We start from the raw sequence: 22001 nt of genomic DNA on the forward strand, positions 1-22001 counted from the left end.
TTGGGCCAGCCGGGAACTTTCTCCCTCAGATAGGGGTGGGGGAAAGGAGTCTCTCAAATGTTGCTGCATGCCAATAAACCTCGCAAATTTGGCTGCAGGTGTTCTGTTTTAGAAAAGCCGGAATTGTTGCCAGCTGCATAAATACCCCTGTTAAAGCGCCCCTAAGCGCTGAGGCCAAGAAAGTGCCGTGTAGCGTTCGGATGCTGAGACAGTTGGGTTAATCCCACTTGAATATGTTGCACCAGCCTGAAAGGCTTGGCGAGTGCTGCGAAAGCTTAGAGGGTTTGTTTTTGAAAGGGATGTGACTTGCCAAGTTGACGCAGCAAGTTCAAGGCCTCTGATTCATGCACCTTGTTTTCTTTCAGCTGCGGGGGGAAAAGTGCTGCGTTGGCGTATTCCACTGAGTGGGCGAAGCAGCAGCAGCAGCAGCAACCGTGGCCATGGCGCTACTCCTGGGGGCGCTGCTGGTGTCTCTCGGGGTGTCCGTTACTGCCAATCCCCTTTTGGAAGCTCAGCTGTCCCCACGCGATGTGGCTCGGGCTGCGGTCGAGGCCCACAACCAGGAAACGGGAACGCAGGCAGTGTTCCGACTGCTGAAGCTGAAAAGCTTCCACAAAACAGTAAGAACACGTTGGTTTTGGTTTCTCCTTCTCTCCATAGACTTTAGCCCACCGTGTGGGGGAGGGGGCTTTTAAAGTTTTCTTTTAGCAGGAAGAACAACAGACCAGAGGCAGGAAAGTAAGTGCTGATGGTACAGTGGGTGCTTTCGAGGACAGCCTATTAAATCAAACGCTCTATGAACCCAGATTTCCTGTGGAATTCTCCCCATGGGAGTTCACCCGGTTTAACATAAGGCGTGAATGTAAACCACTACGCTAATGAAAGGTGTGAATCGAAACCCATCCAGCTAGGCCAGTCTGTGGAGGGGACACGTTGTTTCAGTGCTGCTCTACGTAGGCTGAAAATGGATTGAATGAAAATAAAAAGGAGTTCGCATCGCGTTCGCCAGATGGGCTTCAAACCTCGTTTGAAATGGGTCCGGCGTTCCTAGGCGGACAAGACTTGAGTAACTGCTCTGGTGCTAGCAAACGAGCCTCCGCCTTCTTCTCTACCCCCCTGGGGGCTTGCACAATGCTCTGCAGGACTCTGCGTGCCGGATCCCGTGTGCTGCACACACACGGCCTGTAGAGCCCTGTGTTCTTACTGCAAGCAGCCTCCTGGTATTCGGGGTGGAATTTTTTTTTTGGATGGGGACCCCAAAACAGCTGCTCTGGGGCGGAGGAGCCTAGAGAATGCCAAAGATTCTGGGTCAATGGATGTGGGTTGAGTTTAATTCTGGGGTGGGGGAGTGTGTTATGCATGGAGTGAGAGGGAGAGAAAAAGCAGCAGAGAGCAAGCAACAGCTCCTCCCCCTGCCTGGAACTGGGTGAGGGGGGGTCTGGATGTAGCTGGGTGGTTGAAAGGCCGGCAGCAGCTAGCGCCAGAAAAGAAGGGGTGTAGTCGGTGGGGAGGCAGCTGTTGGAAAAAGGAAGAAAACGACGGTAAAGCAGAACAGCCAGCGAGCGTATTGGGGGAGAGAAGATGAAGTGAGAGGAACAGCGAAACTATGTCCCTTAGCTCGCTGGTAGTTTGGGGAAGAAGCTGACCAGGGCATGGAGGAACACACGTGTATTCAAGCTGGAACTTAAAGCTGCAAGTAAAGTTTGCACAAGAGGATTGCTCAAGATACAGTATCACGAAGCTTCCCTCCGCCCCCAAACTCAGGGCTTACAGAGACGGGAAACTGAGGAAGCCACATAGAACAGCTGGGGGAAGGGGTCTATGTTCCAGTGCATTGTCTTTGAATCCGAAAAGTTGGGTTGAATTCATACAGGCAGCTCTTAGCCGTGTGACCCCTGCAAGGCGAGCAGGGGTAAAGAGCGAGGAAGGAGAACGCCGGTCACAGCAGCTGTGGTTCTGACTGTGGCAGGCCGGGAGCAGTCATCACACAGACCAGCGGTTTTCAAACTTTTTTTTTTCCCTCCTGAGCCCGTTGAAGAAAATTGTTGCCGCGATCCAATATAATTTGACTGGAGTGTGGGTTCCAGGGTGCGGCTGAGGAGGGGGGTTTTGGGGTGCAGGTGGGGGCTCCAGCTTGGGGGGAGGTCAGGACTGGGGCAGGAGGGGCTTACCTCGAGTGGCTCCCCCTCAGCGGTGCAGCAGGGGGAGGCTAAGGCAGCTGCCCGCTTCTCCTGGCCCTGCAGACTAGGCTGCGCCCCAGAAGCAGCCGCAACAGGTTCCCAGCCCATGAGAGTGTGGAGTTAAGTGTGCAGAGCCCTGTGTACTTCCCCCCCTCCCCTCTCCCCATCAAGGAGTTGGGCCTGCTGCCGTCCACTTCTGGGGCACCGTGCAGTCTGCGGTGCCAGGACAGGCAGGGAGCTGCCTTAGCCCCTCTGCTGCTCCCCCTGCAGCACTGACAAAGACGCTTTTCGGTGCAGACTCCTGACTCCTGTCTATACCATCCCTGAACATGAGAACAGCCAGACGGGTCAGACCAAAGATCCATCTAGCCCAGTGTGCTGGCTGCTAACCGTGGCCCATGCCAGGTGCCCCAGAGGGAGTGAACAAAACAGGGAACCATCAAGAGATCCCTCCCCTGTTGCTCCTTCCCAGCCCCTGACAAACAGAGGCTAAGGACACCTCCCCTATTTTACAAAGGCATAATCCGGGGGGGGGGGGGGATAATTTTTTAGGGGGGGGGGGCCAAGAGACTTGCTTGCCAGCTGCCAAACTTGCCTGCCCAGCTTAAAATATTTCCCAGCCAGCCTGTCTGCCTGGCCATGTGCTTCATGAATAACTGAGCCCAGGAGAGGGGGTGTGGTTCTTCTTGGCTGCCTATTACTCCAACACGCAGCTCCCATTGGCTGGGCTCTGCCAGAAACCGGCCAATGGGAATGTGCTCGGGGCGGGGTGGCTCCTAAAATTTCCCTTCTCCCCCCAGTTTTAAAACAGAACCGGAGCTCTGCAGCCGTGTTTTTGCCTGGCACGTGGGGCTGCGGGGCAAGCTGGAGAGCCTGCCTGGGGCTCCACGCTGCCTCTGTGGGCCGGGATCTGGTGGCTTGGATGCAGCCCACGGGCCATATTTTGCCTAGGCCTGGCATAACCTAAGGCCCGGTAGTAAAATAGCTTGGCCAGGCCTGAGCTCTTTGACAGACTGAGTGCCAGGGCTGAGACCCAGGAGTCCTGAGTGCAAACGCGGCTGCTTGGAAGCTCCAAACGCTTCCTGACACTTTGCACACGTTTACCTTTGGGCCGGGTCTGCTCCTGCTGGTGTCCTCAGGGACGGCCTCCTGCACGGGGTGGAATCTCCCTCTTGCACCTGACTTGCCTCTTGCTCTTTCACCAAGGATTTTCTTTTTTAACCAGAGGAAACCCAAGTAAATCAACCCCCCGTTGCTGGCCAACAGGAGCCTTTAACACTCCCTACTAGCCAGTTTTGGCAGGGCCCTGTGTGACTCAGAATGGCCCATCTGTTTCTTCCCCCGTCTCTCCGTACCCACAACAATCTGCCTGCCCTGCTGCTGGCGGATGTTCGCTCTTGGGCAGGGGCCTATGCACCATGAAATCCGCAAAATAGGATTTAGGGAGGACGCAAGTGGCGCACGTGCCTGTCTGGGCGCACAGCTCGAGGGCGAATTTCACTAAGGATGTTAAGTATCGGGTAATTGACTAACCGAATAGTCAATAGGGCACCTCCGCCTTTGAAGTGTTGGAACAGCCCTTGCTACATCTCAATGGTGAAAGCACCAAAGCCCGGGGTCTGCTGGGGACTCCCTGGCGGACCCCGGGCTGCGTGCGGCACTGCCGCTTTGAAACACCTTAGCGGCGTTTCAAAGCGGCAGTGCCGCATGGAGCCTGGGGTCAGCTGGGAAGTTCCCAGCTGATCCCCGGCTCCACACGACGCTGCTACTTTGACGTACCCTCTCTTCTCCCCCCCCCCCTTTGCCCCTCTCTGATAGAGGCAGCAAGGGGTGGGGGGAGTGACTAGTTGACTAGTCCTTCACATCCCTAAATTTCGCCAGCTGTGAACGTCTTGCTGCAGCTCCCTCGCCTCTTCCACCAGTCTGAGTTGCTCTAGGGTGCTCTGGCTGGGCCCATCCTCCAGCCCAACTCTCAGGATGCTGGGTGTGGCTGGGGACACTTCCTTGGTGAGGAGGGGCACATAAAGAATCCCATCTGTCTTGACCCCCGGAGAGAGGAGTCAGGCGGGGCAGCAGATGGAGCCCACGGTGGTAGGAGCTTGCGAGTGGGCGCCCTTGGAACCATGCCAAGAGGAGTGTGTGTCATGCATGCCAGACTGCACACAGGTTGCGCATGCAGTAGCTGGTGGGCTCCTCGCAGCCCCCGGGGGGAATTGCTGGGCCTTGAGAAGCAAGCGGCTTTCCTGGTGTGAGCAGCGTGGGAACTGGCGCCCAGGAGCTGTGGCTTGTGCGCGACGCGTTGCTTTGTGATGCCACTGAAGGTTTGTCCTTGTACCTGTAGCAATTTGACTGGGGCAGGCACTTCAGCATGAACTTCACCATCAAGGAGACGAACTGCCGGAAAAGCATGGCGAGCTACCGCCTGGAGGACTGCCGATATCAGCCGAATGGGGTAGGTGTGAATCTGTCCCCTTTCTCGCTGGAGGCATGGCGCCGTTGGGACGTAGCAGCTGCCGTGGGTCTGTCTAGTCCTGTCTCCAGCTGTTATCCGTGTCAGCTGGTTCGGAGGAAGGGTGTAGGAGATAGCCTGCCTCCAGTGGAAGTTTCCTCCTGACCCCCAACAGAGATTGGCTTGACCCCTGATGCATGAGGGTTCACATCCCTTCCAAAACTTTTGTTTGTTTTTAATACTATAACTCTGGATAGCCTCATTACCCATATAAATGTCTGACCCCTATTTGGAATCTTGCTAAGCTTTCAGCCTTATGGATATCTTGTGGCAGTGAGTTCCACAGGTTGTAGTGTGAGGAGGGGGAAAAAAGCCTTTCCCTGTGCTGTCTTCTAAATGGAATTGAATGTGTCTGGTTTTTCATCAGGAGTTCCCTGTCACCCTCTTGGTGCCATTCACTTTGTGCCTGTTCTAGTCTAGGAGCTCTGGCACATCTGAGCTAGATATTTACACCCGCATGGTCACTGGGGTTGTTGCTATAGCTTGGAAAGCTCTGAAGGAGAAGGGAGGTTTAAGTGCCACCCCAGCCATGGAGCCCCGCCCCAATCTGCCACTGGCTTTCCATCCCAACTAGAGTTTTGCTAAACTCCCACAAATGAACTCCAGGGCTGCTCATCTGGTTACAATGGGCACAGATCGGTTCCTAGTTGTCTGCAAGCTGTCCAGCGAGCTGGGGTCTTGTGACAGGTGACTCTGGGACAATCGATGGGTGTTTTGGATGGAGACTTGGACAGAAGCAACAGCATTTGATCAAATCAAAAATGCAGAGTGAAATGTGGAACACAACCCCTTGCAAGTCCAACCTGCCCACGTGGCTCAGGTCACGTTGTGATGTTTGTGCCCGGCCAAGTCCATCGTGCCACATTCTGATGACCCCTCCCCAAGCCCTTTTGGGAGAGAAGGGAGGTATTTATATAACCAACACCTCCTGGGCATGGTGGACTGCCCCATCTAGTGGCACTGAGGCCACTTACAGAGAGAATCAAGTGTCCACTCTACCGCTGTAGCTGAGAACCAGCTGGCTTTTAGCTTATGCAGTTGAGGTTCATGCACTAAGCTCCAGAGGTCCCAGGTTCAATTCTGCCCACAGATGCCTGGGGTCCACACCAGTGGTTGCAGCTGTTACATGTGTAACCCTTCTGCCGGGTAGGCCTGGCAGTAACCAGGGCTGGCTTCAATATCTTGGGGTCCATCTCACATAGAACCGGCTCAAGCCCCCACCCAGTAATCTGGGAAATTCACGCAGCCCTGGGCGCCTCTGAGAGGCAATGCTTCCCCACTCGCAAGCACTGAGTCTGAGTGAAACATTTAATGAAACAGAGAGAGAAGTCATATGGCATTAACTTGGGGAAAACACCACAGAGTTCATAACCCAAACAGGAGCCAAGTCCCCACCCCAGCCAAGAATCGCCCAAAGTCCAAAAAAGTCCGACACCCCAAAAGTCTCTGTCCCTGGTCCGTGCCACCCAGAGTCCCAAAGTTCACCCGCAGGGTTTCACCTCCCAACCTGGGTAGAAGTGGGGGGATAGATAGGGGGTACCTTATACAAATCTCCGCCACACTCCACCAGCTGTCCCGTTCCACGCCTCTGGACACTCCACTGGGCACCTGCCCCCACTCCTCACCTGCTGCCACACCACTGGTCATCACTCCTCACCTGCCACTGCTCCACCCCACGCCACCTGCCGCCGCTCCACCCCACGCCGCTGGTTGCCGCCACTTCACTGGCTGCAATAGGTCTGGTGGTTTCAGCTCTTTAGCCACCAGCTGGACTAGCAAACAAATCCAGCTTTCACTGGACTAGCAAAAGAAAAGACTCTTCAGGGAGTCTGCTTTAGGTCTGTCCTTAAAACAAAGGGGGAAGGGTGCAGGCTGGGCTATTCTTATAGCTCACACCTGGCAGGTGTGACGCAGGCTGACTCAAACCTTTTAACCCTTTCCCCCAGCTCTGTTCACTCAACTCTGGAAGGGGGGGGAGGCTTGTTCTTCCGAGACCTCTTCCCATGATGGTGGGGTCTCTCCTGCAAGCACTGGTGGCATGTTTTACAGTTCCCACATTTAGGGGTAGCATGATTAGTGACCCCCACAACAGTCCCAAATTATATACACTTCTCCACATTCCATTCCAACACTGACCCTCCATCAGCCCTGGCTGAATGGGATTTACATAGCCACACCTCGGATTCTCTCCTGAGCTGTATTTACATGTCAACAGTTAACAGTTAATTACCTTGTAGAGCTAAACAACTGTAGTGGGCACACCCACCCCTCCTTTTAGCTGGCTGACAGCAAGCAGCAGTTCAGCCCCTGCTTACACATGTAAAATATGCTGGGTGGCCATGTATGTCTTGTAAAAACTGGCTTGGAGAAGAAGTGGATGTGTGTCCATTAGCGCTCATGCCTCCCCTCCAAACTCATCTGTCTGGATCCTGGTTTGGTTCCTTCTGTGCACCTTTAGTTTGTATCCTTGCTGGACACGGCGGCGCGCTGAGAGTGTGTCCCCTGTCAAAGCTGCCTGGCCTTTATCTTTGCCCTTTGTGGGTCTTGTCGAATCCTGGACTCCAGGGGAAGTCAACAGGTGGCCCACAGGCCATGCTAGGACTGCCAGATAGACCCCAACATCTCGTTATCAATATATTGTTATTGTCTTACTGTTATTTTTTCGGGAGTCTGGGCATGGGCTGTGTCTGACCAAGAAATCTGGACCTTGGCACACAACACATCGCCCTGGCTGTGCACAAACCTGCCACGTAAAACCACCCGCCATGTAAACCCAATGTAGTGTGTGAGCCAAATGTTTCAGCTCCCTTGCAGCTGCAAGAAGGCCATGCTTTGCAAAGGATCTGTCAGCCCACGCTGTAAGGTATTCAAATCACTACGAGTTTCAGAGAGGTAGCCCTGTCCCAGAAGGGGCGGGGCCTCAGGCCAAAGGGGTGGGGCTGGAGAGGCCCCCTTTGCGCCCCTCCCCCGTCAACATTCCTGGCCAGGTAAATCTGTTTCAGCAGAAAGTGCCCAAATAAATGAGTTGGTCTTGCTTTTGCTACTCGCTACAGTTACTGCAAGGAGTCAAATCATTTGAATCCTCTTAAATGTTGCAAAGAAATTAAAAATTCAGGTCAGCAGGCTCCATCAGCAGTACTCTGAGAGAGACTCAGACTCCCAAAAACGTAGTTCCCATTTTAATAAACAAGGAAACAGCACCTGTCCGTTTCTGGTCAGCGTTTACGTTCCTCAGATAATACGTCCAACTGCACAGCCACCCCGGAAAACTGGAATTCAGACCCTGTCGAAGGCCAAAGTGTTCTCACTGCAAAACAGCTGTTTCAGAGGAAGTAGCGATGGGCGCTTATTGATCATGGTGAATATGGCGCAGCAGTGGAAAATATAGCTTGGAACTGTGTCTGCATTTTAGTGGGGCTGTGTGACGGCGCGTTGGGGGTCCCCCGTCTCCTGCACCCCGAAATGGCACAAACAGACTCCACCAGCCAGTAGAATTGAGGGTGGTTTATTGCTCCTCCAGGATACAGCACAGCACAGACGTAATCTGGTTACAGGAACTGGGGCTAAGAGGCCTCAGTGCCCCCTTGAGATGGGGGGATCCCAGCCCCCTCCCCAGTTCCTTCTTCCCTGTTTTCCAGCCAGGAACCCCCACTATGTCACAGGCTGAGCTGAGGTTAAGAAGAGCAGAGTTGGATAAGTTTTTTCAGACGGACACAAATTTGGGTCAATTGGAAACACTTTGAGAAGTTGTGTGAAATTCTCCAAATTGAGTCCGGAAAAAAAAATTCCAAAAAAGCCAAAACATTTTATACTTTTCATCCTAAGTTTGATTTGTACTTCATTTGTATTAAACAAGGGGGGGAAACTCAAGTGAATTGCCTCATTTGACCCAATACAATTTTTTTTCTGATTCTTTTATTCCACTTTCTTTTTTCATATTTGTTTTGGGACCACCCAGGAAAAACCCTTTGATTCAGGCACAGAACTGAAACATGGGTGACATGGACAACTCCAGAGAGGGGCTTACGGTGAACAGCCAGAGTTTCTAGTTCAGACATAATTCTTTACTTAGACTGTGAATCCTGCACTTTGGAGTGGGAACTCCTTTGCGTTATGTCTGTCCAGCTCTTGACCTCAGTTGTGTTACAGAGTTATTTAGCATCTATTCACCAGGAGTATTACTGTCACTGGAGGTTTCCCCTGAGTTGAAAAGGATGGCAGAACAGCACTCCCTCAAAGCTTTGAACCACGGCTCCTCAGATGACCCTGGCTGAAGTAATTCTCCTTCACTCTCTCCTCAGGTTACAAAGGATTGTTCGGCCGATGTGTCAGTACTTTACTTCCTACAAGAGGCCCCTTTGACATCTGTGAAATGCACCCAGCAGCAGGTGAGCTGTTACCTGGCCAGGTAGGCGCATGACATGGGCGTCATGGAGCCTGTGACACCCTGCCAGTGGATTTTGTCCCTTGACTGTCCCTGTGAGGAGATGGATACAGATCCAGCATGTGTGTTTTCTTCAGCTGGCCATTGGTTTTCTCATCTCCGGAGTACCCACAGGACAGCTCTTCTGTACACACGTGGGGCTGCCAGCACGAGGGGGCTGTGCGGTCTCCATGGTTACACATAGTGCTGTGAAGGCCTTAGCCCTAGGTAGAGATGTGTGCCTGCCTTGTGGGCCCAACAGGTGCCTGGACATTAGTCGCTTCCAAGACTGAGGCTCCTATTCTGCCTTCCGTCGGTGTGGGCCTCAGTGGAAGCTGCTCGTGGACTCGCTGGGGGACTGGATTTTCCCTTCTCTGGTGCGGGAGGGGAGGGAAGGGCAGGAACAAGTCACCATGGGTTCCTCTGTCCTTCACTCTGACCATGGCTGGAAGGAGCAGAATCAGGGTTGAGATGAGTGACCCGGTCCAGTCTTCAGAGGCGGCTGCTGCCCCAGAGGTGACCACAGGGATCGAAGTGGTTTCAATTCAGGGCATTTGCGGGGCTGAGCAAGGGAAATTTGGCCCATGTGTAACCCACGCTCCAAGGCTGTGTCTACACTCACGGCTTCTTGCGCGAGTATGACCGTTCTTGCGCAAGAATCTGCAGAGCGTCTCCACTGCCCGCCTGCTCTTGCGCAAGGAAATGTACAGTACGGCGTGGTGAGAGAGGGCTTCTTGTGCAAGAGCTACGCTCTTTTTTATCAGGTATAAGCCCTCTTGTGCAGGAGCTCTTGCATAAGAGGGCAGTGTGGACGCTCGGCAGGGATTTCTTGCGCAAGAAAGCCCTATGGCTAAAATGGCCGTCAGAGCTTTCTTGCACGAGAGCATCCACACTGCCATGGGAGCTCTTGCGCAAAAGCACAGCTCGCACATGGCAGTGTGGACGTTCTCTTGCACAAGAGTTCTTGCACAAGAACCCTTGCGCAAGATGTTCTTGTGCAAGAAGCCTGTAGTCTAGACATACCCTTAGTGTGGTTACTGAGCAATGCAAGTGATACCTAGACCACAGCAACAGTTAAGCTCAAGAGACCTCTGCAGCATGGGCTGGGAGCCAGGTGGCTTTTAGCTCAGAGGGTAGAGGCTCCTTCACAGAGGTCCAGGTTCAAATCCACCTGCTGGTGGTTACACGTGCTCTCCAGAAGCAGCCAACTGGGGAAGATGGGCGGTTTGGTAGAAGATGATGACAAAGGAACCCGGCCTTGCAGGGGCCAATATTAACCCTTCTGATTTCTTTGAATCCCAGGGGGTGAAAAAACCCAGCAAGAAACCAAAACCCCAGGCCATGACCTTCCCCAAAGTGACTGTCGAGTACTTCCCAGCATCTTTCTCCACCGCAGCCCTGACGGTGCCAGAAGACTAAAGCACAGTCCACTTCCAAGTCTGCTGCCTTCACAGGGCCTGTGTGCTTTCCCGCCACGCCGCCTCATCTGAGAGCTTGGGGGTTCATGTTATTCCTGGCTAGGTTTTTTTGCTTTGCATTGGCAGGTCTGGAAAGTCTCTTGTGCAAGGGGGGGAATCTTTTCACGTTCATGTTGCGGCTGAGAAGAGAATAAGGAATGAAGAGCATAGTGGTGGTGCCCTTTGCTTGCAGACCTCAGACCCATCCTATCCACCCCTCCACTCCGGCTCCCTGCCAGCTTCCCTTCCAGAGACAGCCGTTCCCTGGGGGTGCCCTTTGCTCGGTAGTTGTCCAAGGTGTAGGCATTTTGGTGCCGTTGTTTTCAGGTACCACATCTGAGCGCCTTTACCAGGGCCTGATTTTTCTGCACCTGCCCTGTGAAAGCCGGGCCTGTGTTAAAGAAGTCACCAGGTAAGGGCCATGGTGATAGTTACCACCCCCCACCCATCAGTTCAAAGGGGGCAACTTCCCTGTGCCCCAGCAATTCAAAAGGACCCAGGGCTCCTGGCCGCTGCCCCCTACTGTGGCAGCAGTGGCAGGTGGAACCCCAGGTCTTTTAAATCACAGCTGGAGCTGCGCATTCTGAACAGCTTTGAGGGCTGGCTGCCCTTGTTCTCACCCCTTCTGGGAGCACAGAGGTGGTCCCCCGCCTTGCCCCGGGGCCCAGCAAGTCTGTTGGCCGCCCTGCCCCCACCGTCCCTGGCCAACTCTCACGGGATCATTGCAAGCGTCGTGACAGCTGGGGCTTTTCGTAGACCCAGCTCCTGGAGTCGTGGGATGGCGCGAGAATCTCGGCTGTTTGTGTGCAAGCCATAAAAGCAGGTGTCTCGCCCCCGCGGTGGCAGAGAAAAGCTTGAAATCCTGGGGCGCCGGGGCTCAGAAATCCAAAGGCTAATAAAAGAACCCCCGCTTTAGAAGCCTGTGACTTGTCATGTTTGTTGGTGATTTGGGGGACCCTGGAGTGGAGGGATTCCCCGGGCCCCACCCCTGTGCGATCAGCAGAGGGGGGCAGGCAAGGCAGCATCTTGCTGCGGGGAAGGGACGTGCTGCCTGGAGATGCTGTGAAGGGAAGGCTGAGAGGAAAGGGCCGGAGCTGGGCAGAACTTCGTCGCAGTTAAGTGGCTGTTTCAGGCTTACTCAGGTTTCCCCTAGTGTCCCCCTGGCAGGCTGTGTTCTCCAGCAGAGCCTCTCTGGGTAACAGCTGAATCCGTATGGGGAAAAGGCTTCCAGCAGTGTTTAAGGGCTCAAACCACTCCCCTCCCTTACACCCGGCTGCTCCTCCCCAGAGGTGCCTGCCTGGTTCCCAGGTCAACATCTCTGGCCCGGCTCCTGCTGGTCAGTATGGTGCCATAGTGAACAGCGCCCCCTAGTGACCCTTTTGGAGCTGCTCTCCCCTAGTAATTTTTTTCCCCCTTTTTCAGCAAAACACTCGGCAGCGTCTCGACAGCAGAGTTAAATCGGGAAAAGAGACGCCGTTGTTTTCTGATTTTCTGTTGAAAGAGGCTTTTCTCAAAGGGGGCATGTCTACCCAGTGCCAAATTTCAGAAAAAATTTTCTGCCCCGTGAAAGCCCAGGTGGGTTGGGCCCTGGAGTGGCTGAGGGGACAGGGCATTTGCCCAGGGCACACAGGGTGGTGGGTTCTAGGCAGGGAGGTGGCTTGGGTTTTCAAGTGGCCTAGGGGGTAGGGCATTGGCTTGGGGACCTGTGGGTTGGACCCCCACCAGTTGCTCTTTCAACATATGCCTTGTTTGAATGACATTTATGGGGATGGCAAAAGAGCGCATCCGCTTTTTCCAAATTTTTTCCAAAAAAGGAGGCGCGTTCCCTGGACATGATATTGCTTTTCCAGGATACCCTGTGACTGAGTTGGGGCTGGTCCTCCTTTGGGCAGCGGGCTGCACTTGATGGCCTCCTGACGCCTCTTCCAGCCTTATGATTCTAGGATCTCCAGCGGCCGGTGATGGGACGCTAGGTGAGCCGGGCTCTACGTGACGACGGAGAATTCTTTCCCAGGTGTCTGGCTGGTGGGTCTTGTCCTCATGCTCCTGGTCTGAGGAGTCACCATATTTGGGTTTGGGAAAGAATTTTCCCGTGTCAGACTGGGGGAGACCCTCGGGCGGGCGTTGCCTTCACTGCAGCCTGGGCCACGGGTCACAGGCAGGTTTGAACTAGTGTACATGGTGGACTCTCTAACTTGAAGTCTGAGCCATGATTTGAGGACGTCAGTCGCTCAGCCAGAGGTCGGGGTCTGCTACCGGAGCGGGTGGGTGAGGTGCTGTTGCTTGTCCCGAGTAGCTCACTCTAGATCAGGTGGGGGGGGGGGCAATAATTTTTTGCCAGGGGCCACTTCGAAAAGTTTTAAAGTGGCCTCGGGCCGCACAGGAAGGGGAGGGGCCATGATATTTCCAGGTTCCCCAACCCCAGACAACGATTGGTCTGGGGGTGAGGGAGTGCCTTTGCCCCCACCCCAAGTTCCCCCGAGGTGGCCGTGTCCCTAGTGTGGGAGGAGACTTCCCTCCCTCTCCCTCCCCCCCCCCCCCCCGCAAATAGTGCATGGTGCTAATTGGCCTGCGGGTGGGGGAACAGCAGGGCCTCCCTGGACCGGATCTACCTACTTGGTGGGCTGGATTCGGCCTGCAGAGGCCCTGTTTGCCCACCCCTGCTCTAGATGACCACGATGGTCCCTTCTGGCCTTCTTGCCGATGTGTCTAACGCATGGGTTCCCAAACTGGGGGGGTACGAGCCCCCTCTCCCCCATCAAGTTTTGCTGCCCCGGTCAATTCCTCTATTGTTGTTGTTGCTTTGCTCAACAAGCGTTGCTGCTATTGGGGGGGGGGGGCATGAGGGTTTCTCAAAAATCAGACCGAGAGGCTGCTGGGCGGCCCCATGGCTCAGTGGGGAGGTGATTCGGGCCTGCTGGAGGTCTGTCACCACAGCGCCTCGTCGCACTGTCCCGCGGGGTCGAGCCCTGGGCGCGCGTGCGAGGTGACGCCGCACGGCTGGTGCGAATCACCGGGATGCGGGTCGTTCACGAGTGTTTAGATTGAAAGGCAAAGCGCGGGTGCGATGCCTTGTCCAGGGCTGGAGAGTGCAGGCTTTCCTGCGTCAGCCACAGAGGAGGGCATCCGGGGCGTGGCCACCCTGCCTGATACTCGGCAGAAGTGGACCGGGAGCCTGGCCCTGGCTCGGGAATGTCCCTGGGATGTTCATGGCACAGCGGGGAGCCCGCCCGAATTCTTAGCCTACCTACGCGGGGTCACTTCCTTCCCGCTGCTGCCTGCTGCTCTTTCCAGCTCTCCTGTCCCTCTGCCGCTATCACCCTCCTGCCAGGGTCTCCAGTGGGACAGCCCGGCCCCGGGCATCTCGCCACGGCTGGCATCATTCAGACAAGCCCCGATGCCCGGACAGCTGCTGAGACCAGAGCTTGTTTTCTCTACCCTGGAGCAGAATGAGTGTGTGTTCACCAGTGTGGAAGGGGGCGTGCGACACAGGTGGGACGTGCAACATCACCTTCCTATTGGTGCACGTAACAAAAGTCAAGTGGTGGGCAGTGCCATCCCGGACGTAGGACCAACCGGCACTGCCCCTCAGCGGCCGCCCCAACTGTCCTATGGATGGGAGGGACCAGGGGGTCAGAGGGGCCTGGTGTGGCAGCAGCAGAGGACACCTCGCCTGCTCCCCACTCCCCCGATGGGCGGTGGGAGCCCAGCAACCTGTGCCACTCCTCTGCGCCCCCCCCCCCCCCCCGCCGGCCCGCTGCGTGCGACTTCTCAGTGGCGGCAGGACGTAGAACGCCACAGCCCACGGGGAAGCAAGGCTCAGTGGGTAGGGAGGACAGTGAGGTGGGGGGAGCATTGCCTGTGGGGGGGGCAGGGCAGGGAGACGGTAACCTCCACTGACACCCCACCAGGCCCCTCTAATCTGGCAGGCTGAGCGGGAGGGTAAGGGTATAGGGTGTTTTTGGGGCTTGGGGGCAGGGCGGTGTCTGAAGCAGGGGTGCAGTTCCTGATATCTCCAGCCAGGCAGTCCTGTGTTGGCTTTGGACCCTGGTTGGACCCCCATAAGCTGGCGGGCCCTGATTCAGCTGTATCAGTTGCCCCAGTGGAGCTGTAGTCATGGAAACAAGATGTGCCCACGGTCCATGCATCCAGGTTACAGGCCTTTTACTCTCTGGCTGGGCTATTCTGTTCCACTGCCCGTGGGTTGCACCTAGGGCAGGGACCCAGCTCCGGGCTGGACCTGAAGTCCAGATGCTAAAGCCATGTCGTGCTTCTGGCCAATGTTCTCCAATTTTGTCCCTTTGTGTGTGGAATAAATGTTGTGATGTGCACAGAGGTGTGTATGGATGTGCACCACCAGTAGAAACACAACCTGCCAGCTGTGGGCATGCCGCTAATCAGCTAGGTGGCATTTGAATCTTTCCCGGGAGGCCACCCAAGCACTCAGCTTACGGGGAACGCTGCTTCTGGCCCTTCCTGCCAAGGGATCAGGGAACGGGGCAGCCATATGAGTAATGGTGGCTTCTCACTACCCATACCCCCGGGGGGGACTGATTCCTGGCCCAGTCTCCGGCAGCGTGGAAAGGCGAGGGGTTGAGGTGTGGGGCTCAGACGCACAGGAAACGCACACAGCCCTACAAGTCTGCAAACAGCCATTTATTGAACAGAGACAACGGGGCTACGGGGGGAGCCAGGCCACGAGGAGAGCCGCCATCACCGGGGCGGTTCCCGTTCATTTCTCCGTGCGGCTTGTGCCTTGATTCCTGTTCGGTGTCCCGTGCATGGTGGCAGGGGCCGGGCTGCCACGCTCCCTTCCCCCGCCGTGGTCTCTGGATTAATTTCTCTTATTGAAGAAAGAGATGGCATGACCGGCGATTTTGGCACCTAGTCTCAGAGCGGGGATCCACCACCGGGTGACGCGAACGGGCTGGGGGGGGGGGGGGAAGAAGCGAGTTAGCACCTCCCCAGAGCCCCACCTGGTTTTTAATGCTGCGTGGGGTTAGCGTCATCGGCTGCAGCTTGCCAAACCCCTGAGGGCTGGTTCTGATGGGGGGCAAAGGTGCCCCCCCCCAGTTCTCCCCTAGCCAACTCCGCTGCCCCCAACCAGCCCTGCTTCCCACCGGCCATTCCCCTCCCCCACCCCGAGTTCTCCCCTGGCCAACCGTGCTGCCCCCAGCCTGCCCTGCTTCCTGTCGGCTAGTGTCCCCCCCCACACCCGATCTCCCCCGGCCAGCGGCCCAGGCCTGCTTTCCGCCAGCCGGTTCTCGCTCCCTCCTTCTCCCGCTCTCCTCTGACCAGCTCCACTTCCCCCAACTCCCTCCCAGCCAGACCTGCTTCCACTGACCAGTCCCCCCCCAACTCCCCCCCCGGCCAGCTCCGCTCCCCCCGACTCCCTCCCAGCCAGACCTACTTCCACTGGCCAGTCCCCCCATCTCTCCCAACTCCCACCCCAGCCAGCTCCGCTCCCCCCGACTCCCTCCCAGCCAGACCTGCTTCCATTGGCCAGTCCCCCCCCAACTCCCCCCCCGGCCAGCTCCGCTCCCCCCGACTCCCTCCCAGCCAGACCTGCTTCCATTGGCCAGTCCCCCCCAACTCCCCCCCCGGCCAGCTCCGTTCCCCCCGACTCCCTCCCAGCCAGACCTGCTTCCATTGGCCAGTCCCCCCCCCAACTCTCCCCCCGGCCAGCTCCGCTCCCCCCGACTCCCTCCCAGCCAGACCTACTTCCACTGGCCAGTCCCCCCCCAACTCCCCCCCCGGCCAGCTCCGCTCCCCCCGACTCCCTCCCAGCCAGACCTGCTTCCACTGGCCAGTCCCCCCCCAACTCTCCCCCCGGCCAGCTCCGCTCCCCCCGACTCCCTCCCAGCCAGACCTACTTCCACTGGCCAGTCCCCCCTATCTCCCCCAACTCCCCCCCCCTCTGCCGTAGGGTCTTGGTCCCAGGAATCAAGGGGATTTGATGGCTCTCTGTTTGGCAGAGGGGTTTGTGGGGAGGTTTTACCCAAAGCAGGAGATGCGCCAGTGGCATTTTCACCCTGCAGAGAGGCTGCCCCAGCCTCACTCAGTCAAGAGACACGTTCTCCCCTCCCTCACCCCCGCCCATTACCTGGTGGGAAAACTCACCCGAGGAGGGGCGACGTCACAGGTGATGGCAACAACAGGGCACGCTTCCTGGTTGGAGAAGTGTCCGGAGCAGTCTCTGACCAGCTGCAAGGGAGGGAGAGGAGGAGACAGTGGCTCAGAGCCTGTCTACACTGCAGCTGGGGAGGAGGGACTGCTCCCAGCTTGCTGGCATCCAGGTAGCTCCTGAGGAGAGGGTAAACTTACAGCGGTACAGCTACGTCTCCCGGGTAACGGCAACGCTGCAAACTTACAGCGGTACAGCTCCGTCTCCCAGGTAACGGCAACGCTGCAAACTTACAGCGGTACAGCTACGTCTCCCGGGTAACGGCAACGCTGCAAACTTACAGCGGTACAGCTACGTCTCTCGGGTAACGGCAACGCTGCAAACTTACAGCGGTACAGCTCCGTCTCCCGGGTAACGGCAACGCTGCAAACTTACAGCGGTACAGCTACGTCTCCCGGGTAACGGCAACGCTGCAAACTTACAGCGGTACAGCTACATCTCTCGGGTAACGGCAACGCTGCAAACTTACAGCGGTACAGCTCCGTCTCCCGGGTAACGGCAACGCTGCAAACTTACAGCGGTACAGCTACGTCTCCCGGGTAACAGCAACGCTGCAAACTTACAGCGGTACAGCTCCGTCTCCCGGGTAACGGCAACGCTGCAAACTTACAGCGTTACAGCTCCGTCTCCCGGGTAACGGCAACGCTGCAAACTTACAGCGGTACAGCTCCGTCTCCCGGGTAATGGCTGCGCTGCAAACTTACAGCGGTACAGCTCCGTCTCCCGGGTAACAGCAGCGCTGCAAACTTACAGCGGTACAGCTCCGTCTCCCTGGTAACGGCAACGCTGCAAACTTACAGCGGTACAGCTCTGTCTCCCGGGTAACGGCAACCCCCCGAGACCACAGCTAGGCCCACCTGCCCCTGCGTGCAGACAGCATTGGGGCAAGGGAAGAATTCTTCCACTGCCCTCCATGCCAGGTCCTTGTGACAGCGCCAGGAGCCGCCCTGCCCACCACCGCTGTGAATGCTGACACGGAAACGCGGCAGCGGTTTGGTGCGCCCTTCCACTGCACCGTTGTGAGTGCACATGGCACCCCTTAGCCCCACCCCCTCGCCAGGGCTGATAGAGGGGCGGACACGACTGAACCGGAGGACAGACCTTTCTGAGTTGAGTGTGACGCAGGCATAAGCGCTGGATCTAGGGCTGCTGGCGGGGAGGGAGCTGCATCCCCCCAAAGCTGGAAGCAGCTTCCATTGAGCCCAGGGTTTACCCTTCGGTTCAGTGGCTCCCGGCACCCCCGTGTACAAACCGTTCCAGCCTCAGGACGCTGGTGTCAACTCACTGCTGGACCCGCCCACCCAGGGCACTGGCTGCGGCTTCGCTTACAGCCGGGGATCCGGCCCAGCAGGTTCTGGGATCAAACGTGGGATCAGCGGAGGGGAATGGGCGACTGTCTCAATAGGCCTCTGGGCAAAGGGGGGGGCCCGTTATGCACCCTTGGAAGGGGCGGGGCCTCAGGCAGCAGGGGCGGGGCCTCAGATGGAAGGGGCGAGGCTAATGCAGCCAGCCCTCAGTATCACCCGGGCCATGGCACCCCTTAGCCCCCGCCATCAGCGCTAAGGTTACCAGGTAGACCCCCCCCTCAAAATACCGGACACACTTGATCATGCACGGGGGGGGGGGCGGGGCTGAATGGGAGGAAGGGGGGCGGGAGGTGGGGCTGGCGGGGCGGGGGCCATGGGGCAGGCCGGGAGGAAGGGTGGGAGGGAAGCAGAGCTGGGGGAAGGATCGGGGGCTGAAGGGACACCTGGCAACCCTACTCAGCACTGCCCAGAGTGCGCCGCACGGTGCTCCAGCGGTGATTTAAAGGGCCGGGGGTCTGCCCACTGTTGCAGGCTCTGAGGCAGTTGCCTCCTTACCGCCCGTGTCGGCGAGCCAGTATGGGATTGTTGTAGTTCAGAGCACTGCACTGGCAAGCAGCAGGCCGTAAACTCCTGCCCGTCACCCCTAGGGCCTCAGCAGAGCACTTACACGAGAGTTTCACAAGAGACCGGGCAGTGTCTCCACGCCCAGAGCCGTGCCTTACCCCGTTCTCCTTGAAGGCGCATTGCTCCACTACGGGGTTGGCCGACGCTAGGCACGTGGTCTCCATGATGGTGAAGTTCAGCTGCTGAAGCGGATTAGCTGCCTGGTCCTGGGCCTGTGGGAACACCAGGCAAGGCACAAGAGAACATCCTCAGAGCCAGCACCTCCGCCGGCCGCACGCGCCAAACGCAGCCGGGGCTTTTGGGTCCCGACCTTGCTGCCTTTCAAGGAGACCTGTTTGGAGGAAGGTATAACCCTCCTCCGCCCCGCTGGACAGTTACAGCATCCCCTGCTATCGGGGAAATGTCCCACAACTTGGAAAGGATGAATGGGCACAAATCCGATATCCGAAAAGGCAACACCCAAAAACCTGTTGGAGAACACTTCAACCTGCCCGGACCCTCAGGAATGGATCTCCAAGGCACCGTTTTGTGTCAGACCAATTCCACAAGCCAAATACACAGGGAAGGGCTGGAGCTGAACTTCATTCACTAGTTTAATTCTTATGCTGATGGTCTGAACCGGGATAGGGGTGACTCACACACTATCGTCCACCTTTTAATGATTTCACCAACCACCCAACTAATGGAGGTGCCAATGGTTCTGAACAGCCTCTTGTAACTATTTGCACTATCTACTCGCTGTCTCTCTTTTTCTTCCTCCCCTCCATTTTTGCCTTCTCCCCCCCCCCCCCCTTTCCCTTATTTCATAGAATCATAGAATACTAGGACTGGAAGGGACCTCGAGAGGTCATCGAGTCCAGCCCCCCGCCCTCAAGGCAGGACCAAGCTCCGTCTACACCATCCCTGACAGATGTCTATCTAACCTGTTCTTAAATATCTCCAGAGAGGGAGATTCCACCACCTCCCTTGGCAATTTATTCCAATATTTGACCACCCTGACAGTTAGGAATTTTTTCCTAATGTCCAATCTAAACCTCCTCTGCTGCACTTTAAGCCCATTACTCCTTGTCCTGTCCTCAGAAACCAAGAGGAACAAATTTTCTCCTTCCTCCTTGTGACACCCTTTTAGATATTTGAAAACCGCTATCATGTCCCCCCTTAATCTTCTTTTTTCCAAACTAAACAAGCCCAGTTCATGAAGCCTGGCTTCATAGGTCATGTTCTCTAGACCTTTATTTAGTCTTGGATCTGGACTTATTACACTCCAGTCATCTGAAGAAGTGGGTTTTGCCCCTGAAAGCTCATGATACCATCTGAATGTTTTTTTCATCTCTAGGCTATGTCTAGACTACGCTTTATTTTCAAAAGAGGAGATGCGAATTCTGCGGGAATCTGCATATCTTCTTCCGATCTCACTTTCGACAGCAGGTCTTTCGAAAGTGAAAGTAGTCTGGATGCGTTTTTTTGGGGGGAAAAAACCCCTTTTTTCGAAAAACCGCTCTTCCTTAAAAAATGAGGTTTACGTGGTTTTTCAAAAAAAGTTTTTTTTTCCCAAAAAAACCCGCATCCAGACTACTTTCACTTTCGAAAGATCCGCTTTTGAAAGTGAGATCGGAAGACGCTATGCAAATTCCCACGGAATTTGCATACCCTCTTTCGAAAATAAAGCGTAGTTTAAACGTACCTTAAGATGCTACTGGAGTATTGGTTGTTTTTTTTTTAAGTTTTTCCTGCTACAGACTAACTCGGCTCCCCCTCTGAAGCTCCGTAGCTTGGCTCACACGGTGAACCAGGATGGTTTTTTACCCTTGATACAGATTCCCCCCAGTGTATGGAACTATCTCAGCATCTAATCTCTCCTCTGAATGTGGTTTGGTAAATGCATTTTTAAGTGACTCAGCGCTGCACCATTCAGCCGGCGTTGAGTATTTCCATAACGCTCCAGCAGGGGCAGGGAACCCTTTTTGGGCTGGGGTGGGGGGGGGATCTGCTGACCCACAGAAAAATCAGGTGGCACAAAAGTGAGAAGCAAAAAACCCACAAAAAACCCACACCCCTCGCTGACGTGGCCCCTGGCTGAGAAGCAGAAAACTCCGCCCCCCACCTTTCCCTTGCACAGCAGAACCTGGGGGTGGGGGAGCAGGCTAGTAGATTTTGGCGGGGGAGATGTCTCCAGGCAGTATTTAACTGTACCAGCCGGGGGAGGGGACGTGGGGCTGGAGCACAGGCATCCCAATGTGACGGGGGGGCTTGAGCCTCGGGAGCCGGATCCAGGTAAGCTGGGGGCTGCATCCCTCTCCTAGGTCTTAGGTTCCCCACCTTCAACAGCGTCTACAATGCCAGGCTAACCCTGTTCCACCAGCACCCCGCCACCACCGCCGGCCAGGGTTCACCCTTCCAACCTTCATTGTGATTTTCGCGCCAGTCCTGGCAAGCAGGAAAGCAATCCCTGCTTTATTAATTCCTAACGAGCTGGGGTCCAGCCCTGCCTCTGCCACCGGCCTGCTGTCAGACTTTGGGAGAGCCCTTACTTCGCGCCGTGCCTCAGTTTCCCCATCTGTAAAATGGGGCCGATGCAACTGGCCTCCTTTGAGAGCGACTGATGCAAAGCGCGAGACAAGCGCCAGAGAGTAGATCCGGACAAGTGGCCCTTAGGTGGCTTCTGCCTCATCCAGCCCCCCTGGACTCCACGGAGCAGGCTCTGAGTGATCTGGGTGTGGGGTGACGGGGGCCCAAGAAGGGAGCCGCCAGTACTCACCACTTGGGGCGGAGGGGCTGCGAACAGGAGGCGGAAGGCATAGGTCACCGTGGGCCCTTGGTTGTAGAAATCGATAGCCTGGGTGATGGCTTGCTCGTGGGGTTGCGGGGTCTCCAGGGAGGTTTTCTGGGGGGTCTGCTGGGGGCTCTGCTGAGGGGTCTGCAGGGGGACCGCAGATGCCACGGCGACCAGCAGCAGCAGGCATGCCCAGTAGCTCGCCATCTTCTGTCCTCGTTGCTCCAAGGTGACGTGGGAAGGCAGCCCCGGGTGCTTTATACACGCTGCCTTTGTGCAAGGGGGGGCCACAGGCTCACCCTCCGCTCTTCCTCAACGCTGCAGCTTCCTCTTTCTCCCTCAGGAAATCCCTGTCGGCCGCTGCCGGCAGAGAGAGGGGCTTCCAAACCTCCCCCTCCTGCTGGACGGGGCACAAAAAATCCTCGGAGGGGGACAACACCAACTGCCCTCCCCCCACCACGGACAGCCTCTTGCAGCTGGAAAGGCATCCGTTACAAACAACGCGGTGAGACTCCCGAGCACAGAGGACCGGCTCGTACAGGCG

General features: G+C 56.4%; 2 protein-coding genes across 2 annotated transcripts; one reads left to right on the forward strand and one right to left on the reverse strand.

Moving 5' to 3' along the window:
* Positions 1–350: 350 nt before the first annotated feature.
* Positions 351–11487, forward strand: LOC102461857 (cathelicidin-2-like). The gene is made up of 4 exons (XM_006114417.4): positions 351–620; positions 4522–4632; positions 8991–9077; positions 10415–11487. Exons 1-4 carry the CDS (start codon positions 441–443, stop codon positions 10529–10531), a joined length of 495 nt encoding a protein of 164 aa, XP_006114479.2. The 5' UTR covers positions 351–440; the 3' UTR covers positions 10532–11487.
* Positions 11488–15210: 3723 nt separating this feature from the next.
* Positions 15211–21710, reverse strand: LOC102463052 (cathelicidin-1-like). Its single transcript, XM_075922993.1, has 4 exons — positions 21443–21710; positions 18783–18896; positions 16690–16773; positions 15211–15496 (listed from the first exon to the last, which is right to left on the reverse strand). Exons 1-4 carry the CDS (start codon positions 21662–21664, stop codon positions 15404–15406), a joined length of 513 nt encoding a protein of 170 aa, XP_075779108.1. The 5' UTR covers positions 21665–21710; the 3' UTR covers positions 15211–15403.
* Between the last annotated feature and the right edge of the window lie 291 nt (positions 21711–22001).

The sequence above is a fragment of the Pelodiscus sinensis genome, chromosome 2, assembly GCF_049634645.1.
Source record: "Pelodiscus sinensis isolate JC-2024 chromosome 2, ASM4963464v1, whole genome shotgun sequence".
Taxonomy (NCBI): domain Eukaryota; kingdom Metazoa; phylum Chordata; order Testudines; family Trionychidae; genus Pelodiscus; species Pelodiscus sinensis.